The sequence below is a fragment of the Gymnoscopelus braueri genome (genome assembly GCF_963280865.1).
Source record: "Gymnoscopelus braueri genome assembly, chromosome: 24".
Classification (NCBI taxonomy): Eukaryota; Metazoa; Chordata; class Actinopteri; order Myctophiformes; family Myctophidae; genus Gymnoscopelus; species Gymnoscopelus braueri.
The window spans coordinates 15,129,197-15,139,196 of NC_137626.1; the positions used below are offsets into that span (position 1 = coordinate 15,129,197).

At 41.2% G+C, this 10,000-nt stretch overlaps 1 protein-coding gene across 1 annotated transcript in view; it reads right to left on the minus strand.

The window, feature by feature from the left end:
• Positions 1 to 10,000, minus strand: part of dmd (dystrophin) — a 500,806-nt gene that overhangs the window by 106,088 nt on the left and 384,718 nt on the right. The window contains exons 52-56 of the mRNA XM_080421894.1: positions 9,226 to 9,375; positions 6,209 to 6,307; positions 5,405 to 5,501; positions 4,714 to 4,883; positions 1,603 to 1,720 (exon numbers count right to left, since the gene is read on the minus strand). Coding sequence (XP_080278020.1) covers positions 1,603 to 1,720; positions 4,714 to 4,883; positions 5,405 to 5,501; positions 6,209 to 6,307; positions 9,226 to 9,375 — 634 coding nt within the window. The remainder of the gene's footprint in view (positions 1 to 1,602; positions 1,721 to 4,713; positions 4,884 to 5,404; positions 5,502 to 6,208; positions 6,308 to 9,225; positions 9,376 to 10,000) is intronic.

Here is a 10,000-nt window from a genome sequence, read left to right on the forward strand (position 1 = left end):
ATTGATGTTGGTACCATTAGGATAGATAACAGGCATAACAAGCAAACGCTGATCAAAATAACAATTATTTAATTAAGTAATGCAGATGTTTAACAATAATTTTACTCTTGGACCCTTATGGGTCCATTTGGTTTCATTTTACGCTCTCAAGAGTTAAAGATCTATAAGGGTCCCATTTGGTTACCAACTCTCCATTTAGCTGGGGACCACCTGGAACCCCCTCAAGGACCACTGGTGGTCCCCGGACCACTGCATTAGATCAAAGCTTAGATCAGACCTTTCCGTTTTCCGCTGCCTTTTACCAAGGTTTGTTTTTGGAGGTTATATCATTTCTTCTGCACTGTAATTCTACGCTCTTATTTATCTGTTTGTTTGGTTTTTTTTTGTATTCAAATGTCCTTTTATAATGTGTTCTTCCGTCTTAACGTTCTCTGTCTTAATGTCTCAGTGCTTAATGGTTTGTGTAAAGCACTTTGAATTGCCTTATTGTCGTCGAAATGTTCTGTGCAAATAAACTTGTCTCGCCTACGGCATGATCAAAAGTGATACAAAATAACCCAATTAGCTAACATTTAGACATCAAGAGGGCACGTTGTAACTAAATGAGCGACAAACATTTGGATCGAGGGGAAAACACAACAAAATAAAAGAGAGATAACACGTGGCAGAGAGAAAGCGTTCAGCAATGAGTGGGCAGTGTGATCGCAATTGTGTAATACATTCAAAATCTTTTTATCCATTAAGACCGGGAACGCATCTGTGTCATTTTAAGATTTCTTTGGCTAGAATAGCAGATATACAAGCTCATAGCGCGGCGGCTATGAGCTTGTAGATCTGCAATTTTTTTGAAAGATTGTGGATTTTCTTTTGCAAATACTTATATTTTAAAGCGAAGATTTTTAACTCCGATTTGTGCTTCTGGGGGTCCCCGGAACAACATATTTTGAGATGGGGGTCCGCGGCCAAATACATATCATTTTCAAGATTTTTCAAAAATAGCAGATCTACAAGCTCATAGCGTGGCACAAGCTCATGAGCATGAGCATGGAACCAAAGAGTGGAACTCCGACCTTTACAGGTCAGAGTTACCAGCAACCAGGAGGGTTCGTAACCATCATTTAGCTGGGGTCCCCACTTTGAGAGCCACTGGCGCAGAGGTTAGCTCCAATCGGAACCTCTCCCTCCGCTATATAGCTCCGAGATGAGGTTCCACACAGCTCGGTGCCTGTTGGGGGGACCATTTTCGAGTATTTTCCACTAAGCATGATTCTTACCCTTTTCCGCACATCATATCCAAAAAGGAAAGGTATTCTTCCCTGCTCTCAGATGTTTGAACTGTTAGCCCTCAAGAAAATCTTACCGACGGGTTGAAACAAGCGTTTAAATCTCTTATTTAGTCAGCCTGTGGCCATGTTTTCCCAATGCAATCTTATGTGTGTGTGTGTGTGTGTGTGTGTGTGTGTGTGTGTGTGTGTGTGTGTGTGTGTGTGTGTGTGTGTGTGTGTGTGTGTGGGGGTGTGTGTGCGTGTGTGTGTGGGGGTGTGTGTGTGTGTGTGTGTGTGTGTGTGTGTGTGTGTGTGTGTGTGTGTGTGTGTGTCTTACTGCGTTCTGTGATGGCGTTGCGCGTCTCCTGGTTGCTGGTTTTGTTCTTGAGGTTCTGGGCTGCAGTCACCTGTCTGTCCAGCTGGGGGCGCCGCTGCTCCAGCTCCTGCAGAGACGACTGGAAACAACACACACACACGCACACAATATTCAAATTGCACAAATGTTCAAGATTGTTCAAATATAGCAGATCTACAAGCTCATACCGCGGCACGAAGTGAAACGCTATGAGCTTGTACAGTGTATCAGCAATTTTTGAAGCGTAAAATATAAAATACGGTTAAAGTGGTTATAATGATTTTGATGGTACATCAACATATTTTGCCGGGGACCCCCTGGTACCCGCCCCAAGGACCCCTGGGGGTCCCCGGACCCCACTTTGAGAACCACTGCGGTATAGAAGTCAGAGAGGTCTCGAGCCTGATTGGCTGTAACACAATTACATTAATTACATAATGGAGCCTTTGCACAGACGTGTCATTACCAGCTGCAGCTAATTCAATTAGTAAGGATTCCATTTGATTTAAGTACGCCAAAGACCGCGCACTGACATTATTCATATCATTATTAATATCATAAGAGCTTGCTAAGCTGGTGCACCTACATCAACTGTAAAGGGAACCTACTCCATCATGCGTTTCCTCATTTCCTTTCAGATATATTTCTCAATATCTTTTTTTTTTATTTCAAAGACGCCCTGTTTGGTATGCATTAGGCCACAGAGTAGACCCCCATAACTCTGAGAGGGTACAACTGGAACCAAATGGACCCGTAAGGGTCCATTTGGTTCCATTTGTACGCTCTCAGAGTTGCATACCTGTAAGGGTCCATTTGGTTCCATTTGTACGCTCTCAGAGTTACAGACCTGTACGGGTCCATTTGGTTCATACTATAACTATCAAACAATTTACTGGGGACCCCCTGGAATCCTCTGAAGGACCCCGGAGGGGTCGCTGGACCCCACTTTGAGAACCACTGATATATATGTACCGTATAAGGTTACAATGTTGTGATGTTCATATGAAATGTAGCCAAATAATGAGGTAAGCAAATGATAAGGCAATCCCTGTGAGCAAAAAAAAACTACTCAAATTCAGATTTATATTCAGAGAAGAATATAAAGTGTAACATTGGCTAACTTTAGGATCTAACAGCTAGACCGAGAATATAAAGTAAGACCTCTGTCAACTGTGGAAATACAGCAAACAATAATTAGTGCTGTGTACTTATACAAATATATATAGACTGTAATCTAGCGATGTCTTGAGTTAATATTGGAATTGGAATCTTGGTGTTATAAAGCCTGGAGCGTTAGAGTGCCTTGCTGTGCTACTATTTGCACAGAAGTTAGCTCAGAGGAACAATCAGATAATGTCAGTTGCGGACGAACATAGTGGAATATTGATTGGAACCAGGGTTATCATAGTTAAAGCGGCACTATGTAACTTTATTTTAAAGAATAACATTTAATTTTGTCCAATCTGTATGGTAGAGCATGTTAATCCAATATAACTTATACAATTGGGGGTGGTTGTATTTTGTCTCCCTGCTCTTCTATCTGAGAGAGTTAGATCGTGTCAAAGGTCATGTCTCACCTAGACACAGGATCTGACACAAATAGGTCAAGATTCAATTTATCCCCTGAGCAAGCAGGCAGGCTCCATTAGTTTACTGGTAAAAAATGTCAGCACTTACGCAGGAAACCGGGTTCAAATCCGGGGTAAAGAGGAAAGTTACGCTTCAACTAAAACTAACGAAATAACGAAAATCAGAATTGAAAAAAGTGAACCTTTTAGTTAACTGAAATAAAAATGGAAACTATGAATAACTGAAACAGCATTGTGTGTCTACAAAACAAACTAAAACAAGCTAAAATCATAGCTTAGTTTTAGTCTTTGTCAGAATCCAATATTCTTCTTTATGAAGAAGTCGCCCTTGACTACCGCATATTACAATAGAATCACTAAAACTAAAAACTAAACTAAATATCAGACAATTTTTTTAACTAAAAAACTAAACTAAGCAGCAAGCGTGTTTTAAAAACGAATTAAAATGAACTCAAATTGAAAACAGAAAGTCAAAAAGAAAGAAAAATTAAAAACTACAATAACTTGGGTTGGAAACTTGTCTGACCTCCTTTTCACTGTGGATTGTTATTGCAACCGGTGAGTCAGTCATTGAACTGGCTTGAAAGTGAATCAGAGATCAGTGAGCTTCTACCCTTAATCCATTAAGACTTCTAAATCCTAACAGTTTTCTGAAAAACTTATGTTTCTATATCAGTGGTTCGCAAACTTTTTCATGTCAAGGGCCCCCAAAATGATATGTACTTGGCCGCGGACCCCCATCTCAAAATATTTTGTTCCAGGGACCCCCAGAAGCAAAGATTTTAGTTAAAATGTTTATATTCTTTTAAAATGCTTTAAAAGAACATAAATATATTAATATGCATACATTTTCTTGATTTTTCAAAAATAGCAGATCTACAAGCTCATAGCGCGGCACTCGGTGCCGCGCTATGAGCTTGTAGATCTGCTATTTTTGAATAGCCAAAGTGTAAAAGAATGCTTTTTAGCTCAAATCAAAAAGTGACACAGATGCGTTCCAGGTCTTAATGGGTTAATACAAGCACTAATTAGATGAGCTTTAGGTGTTGGGTATTAATTGGATGTTTTGCAGCATATCGCCTCAGGTGATGATTAGTTCGGTATCAAAGGCCAGTTGAGCGTAAAGGTTACGGCTGTTGAGCCCTGGCCCCTGACCTTGAACTAAGGCTGGGCTCTAAAAAATCGATACGGCAATATATCATCCTCGCTGTCGGGCAGAAACCTCTTATCTCCCAATTCTAACTTTTTGTGTTTTTTTGTAAATTAACGCCCTACTTGATCATTCTACAGTGTCACACGAAAGCATCAAAAGTAGTGCTTTTGCCGTTTTTGAATTTGAATCGTCAAAAGTATAAGTTTTGGATATATGAGGTTTCCACCCGACAGAGACGATATATATTTGCATTTATTAATAAGAACTCTGGTACAAACATAATCTTTGATTTTAATCCTAAGATCTGTGTGGGCCTGAAGTGCACTGTAAGTGACAATAACCGGCCCTGACCTTGAACTGGCCGATGTTTTCGTTGATGTCGTCCAGGTCGGCGACCACCACGCGTTTGTTCTGCACCATGTGATCCATCATGGTCAGCCAATCGGTGAGCTCCGCCCACGACTTGTTGAATTGAGCCAGCACCGCGGCATCTGGCTGGGCGCTGCCTGTCAGAGACTCAGCTATCACGCACGCACACACACACACACAAAATTTGTTGTAATTTGTTGTAATTTACATACAGTTGACCTAGCCTCGTTCATAGCCTTACTCATCTGCGAAGAGAAAAGCCTGGTCACGACCTAAAGCAGAGAATGTCTATAGGGGCGGAACTTCCGTCGTACCCATTTCCCCCGGAAACAATATTTTTCGACCAATCACAACCCTCGTTTCATTCACGGAGAATGTTAACAGATTTACCTCCATTTAGACACTCAATCGGCCAGGTCTTGCCCAGTGTGCAGTTGACCAGACCCATCTATGACATGCATTAACTAAAGTTAAATCTTAAGTTAAAGAGTAACTAAACCTATGAAAATAATGGCACATAACACAATATCATATCTTTATTTAACTTTGACTCGGTACAAAGCAGACAGACGGACTTACACACAGACAGACAGACAGACAGACAGACAGACAGACAGACAGACAGACAGACAGACAGACAGACAGACACACACATGCACAGAAAAGACCTTACCGGTTTTCTTTGCCATTAGCAAGGCCATTCTCTCCTTATGCTGACGTATCAACTCCAGAATTATGATCCAGTCCTCTTTTAGTTTAACATACTTCACCTGGCGCACACACACACACACACACACACACACACACACACACACACACACACACACGCACACGCACACGCACACGCACACGCACACGCACACGCACGCACACACACAAAATAAGAGAAGAGAGACAGCATTTAGCGGCAGATATCTCTAACTCAATGTCTCTCCACTCTGTCTGACTGCACTGTGTTGTCCCATATACTGCAAATAAAACTACAACTGAGAAGCCTGCTGTGAAAAAAATGACTACGACTGAACTGAAAAGGAAGGCACACAAACTGTGATAAACCCTGCACACACAGAAGACATGACAGCTAAGAGCCTCAGAGCTTAGAGATACATCAGCTCAAATCTAAGTGGAATTATGGCAAACATGAGCGCATATCCTTCAAACTCTAAAGTAAATTCAAAAAGGTGGTGTGGCTTAAGGTACAATCCATGGAATATGATGAATAAAACCAATCTCTATGGTAGAGTATGCTAATGCAATACAACTACATCTGCAGTGGTTGGAGGTGGTCTCTCTGGGGCTGACAATGTCAACACTTCAAAGTTATTGCACCAGATTAGACTTTAAATATATTGCAGTTTGTGCATCGTTCGATTACCTTCAATTACCGGACTTACGGATTGTGGCTTTAAGGTTCATGTGTACAGTTTTACTTTCAGTGAAGAGTCCAAAAAAAAAAAAAAAAAAAAAGTGTGCTGACCTTCTCTGGTTGGTTGGGAGGATTGTCCTTGTAAAGTTGATTGGCTCGTTCCAGAACCGCCTCCACCTCAGGCTGCTTGACGTGGACTTCCTCTACCAGCTGACCAATGACAGACAAGAGCAGATCAACTATGCTTTACATGTACTATATAATTGGCTCTTACTCCCAATTCAGGCATGTATGCCAATTATACATGGGCCATTTAACACCTTAAAGCGATGTTGAACTTTGGTAGAACCTTGGATTGCATAGATTTATCTGTTGTTTCTGTGCTGTGAGCGGATTCTGCCAATTTGCAGTATTCAACAAAAAAAAACCTGGGGGAAAGTGACATTATCCTTGACGGAGGTTCTCTAGCCCAACAAAAGTCCATAGCTCACCAATATCAGTGTATTAGCACAAGCTAACAATGGCCCCGATTCATAACGAGGGTCGTATATATGGGGTAAATAAAGTTCGTAAAGGCCGGTCGTATTTTGGTAGTCACAAACGGACGTGCAATTCCCAAAGGGGTTCGTATATCACAGAGACGTGCGTATGACCAGGTGTAGGAGCTGATTAATGTCGAAGTCTGCATCCAACAGCATCCAACTTTAACGTCACTTTACGGCACAGTGTTGCCATGTCCGCTTATTATAAGCGAATTTGCGCTTATTTTTCTGTAAAGTTGCTTGTAAATATTGGTATCAGTGGGGTGCGTTTTTTTGGGCTTGTTTCTAAAGTGTAGTTGGTTATTTGGGCTTGCTTCACAATTGTTCAATTGTTTTAACCGGTGGTTCTCAAATATTTTTATGTCATGGACCCCCAAGTTAATATGTAAGCTAATTTATCCCTATAAGCCCCATCTGAAAATGTTTTGTGCCAGCTGGAGGCAGATTTGTGTTAGAATGTTTAAAAAATCTTCCAAATATTCCACATTTTATTACAAGATTTGTTTTTTAATATAGCAGATCTACAAGCTCACAAAGGTTTAATTAAAGTGCTTATAATGGCCTAAGTGCCAGTTGCTTCTTTTGGGCTTATTTTCATAGACCTGGTTGCTTATTTCTCTCACAAAATCTGGCAACACCGGAGTTTAACTTCTCGTCCAGACTTACAGCTGTCGGCCCGGCCGCAATGCCTTGACACTGACAGAGAACTTGAACACCATTCTGATCTGTCTGAAAGCGAGTCCCACTATTGCACGATGGATCAGCTGAACGTTATGTGTAATGTTTACAAGGTTTAACCCCGCCAGCAAATAATAGACTAATAACCTGGAAAGGATATAACATTGCTCACGTTTACTAGGTAAAAAGATGATGTTGAAAATAAATCCACTTTGGCTCAGATTGCCCGCTGGCAAACACACTGAGGGACCTATATAATTCAGCTCTAAATGGAACTGATAGCCTAGAAAATAAATAAAAAGCGGTGGAATCTACATCATGTCTATATTATGCATAGGCTACAAGCAATACATCGTTTGACATTTATTTTTTATTTTTTATATATATGTGTTGACAAATGTTGGTCACATATATATTTTATTTGAGGTTTGCCACTGTTGTAATTGATTTTGGCATGAAGAATAAAGCATTCTAAAGACATACGCACATTTCAGCCCTGGTAAGACAGCCTCGGGGCTGACCTGAGAACGTGCGCACCTGACGCACCAAACACAGACCAAAAAACGTTTATGAATCCGACTGCAGGTGTAGGATTTGTCCTAAATGCCAGTACGTACAAAATATGGTCGTAAATCCCTTTATGAATCGGGGCCAATAACCCTACCAGTAGGCAAAATAGGTGGGAAGAAGGAAGTACTTCATGTGATTTTGATCCGTTTCTCCATACAATAAGAGTGAATGGAATCACTACTTCTGGTTTCACAGCAGAGCACAGATAAAGATGATGGACAATATTTGGGCTAAAATCACGGCCAGATATAAAAAACAATGTTCTACCAAAAGGAAAACATTGCTACATTTCTGATCATTTACAGACAGATTAAAGGCCTTTGCAGACAGGATGCGATTAGTCAATCAGTTTTTACCGCATGCGAAAAGACGCACAAATCGAACTGGGTTCGATTGGGAAAAAAAAACGCATCGCCGCTTCGCATCGCCGCACGGTAAATTCGGAGCCGGTGTGCATGAGGTCATTGAGAACCATGTGTTCATTTAAAAAATGATATTGAAAAAAATCGCACCCTGTCTGCAAAGGCCTTTACAGTGATTTTTGTTTTATTTCTTAATAACATGATGTTAAAGGGATACTTCACTTTAGGGCCGGGGAGACATTTAAAAAAAATATTAAAAATAAATGAAAAAAGTTATGGAAAATTCATGGCCCCCTCACGCATTAGAGTGTCCTACTAATGCGTGAGGGGGCCATGAATTTTCCATAACTTTTTTCATTTATTTTTAATATTTTTTTTAAATGTCTCCCCGGCCCGAAAGTGAAGTATCCCTTTAACCTGGTAGTCATATAAGTTCATGTAATATTACACAATGCAGCGTGTGCATGAACATAATGAGACTCTATGAGGATGGAGAGCGGAACAGCTTTCTGCACGGCTGGAGGTTCACCACATTCACCCGCACTATGGAGCATGCATGTGACATTTTAGTAGGCTTATATGTGTATATGTGTGTGTGCGTGCTTGCGTCTGTGTGTGCATGCGTGCGTGCGGTCTGTAAGTCATGGTAGTACGTGCGTCATGTTCAAAACAGTGGGTTTTGCGCACATCCAGTTCGTTGCTGGTTTCGACCACAGTTGGCCTTCATCGGTACGTGCGTCATGGTAGTATATGTGTATGTAGTACGTGCGTCATGGTAGTATATGTGTATGTAGTACGTGCGTCATGGTAGTAAAGCCTGCTTTATACTTCATCGTACGACAGAGTCGCACGCCGAAAATAGCAGACCTACAAGCTCACAGCGTGTCGCATCCGCGACACGGTGTGAGCTTGTAGGTCTGCTATTTTTCTGTGTGCAACACCGACATACGACTGCGTGGCGTGTCCTCTCTCCTACCCTGGGTTCCACGTCCTGGGGGTTGGTTTCCAGGGTGTTCCTGGTGTTGGAGGCCCAGGCTGACAGCGCGTCCATCTGGCCCTGCAGTCTCTCCAGCTCCCTCAACAGGCCCTCGATCTCCAGCTGTCTCTCAGGCAGATCCTTGGACGCCTAAACCACAGACACCAGTGCAGATCAGCGGTGTGTTGTTGTTGTTGTTGTTGTTGTGCCGGTTCGGCGTACAAAGCTTCCATCTTCCACCACAGGTTCTTACCAAAGAATGATGCAGTGGTGAATTAAATACTAAATTATATATTTTTTTTGTTGTTAAAATAAGTGTTAAATAGCTCTATATTATGATAGCAATCATTGCTATAGAGCGTTTGTGCAGTAACGGGAGTCTCCCCTTCCCTAAAGGGGATGAATTGAGTACAAAGGACCCCAATGGAAACAAGCCATAGGCTTTCTTGGGTTTAAAAATCCTCTTAGCAGACCTTATATTGAACTGTACTTTCCTGCGATTTTTTTTGCAAACTGCTAATAAAGTATTCAATCAATCAATCAAATCAAATCCAATTTTATCCAATCAGGAGAGATACCTCACACAGGATACATGTGTGATGACACAAAGACATAAACAGAAGAAGTAAACAGAAAATGTTTGAACTAAAAAAAACTATAACATTTAAATTAATTAATGGGTACTCTCTCCTGATTGGCTGAGCTTGGAAACCCACCTGGAATCTTTATTTTCTGTTTATTAAAGAGCTGGAGAGACCCCTGTTACTGAACAGAC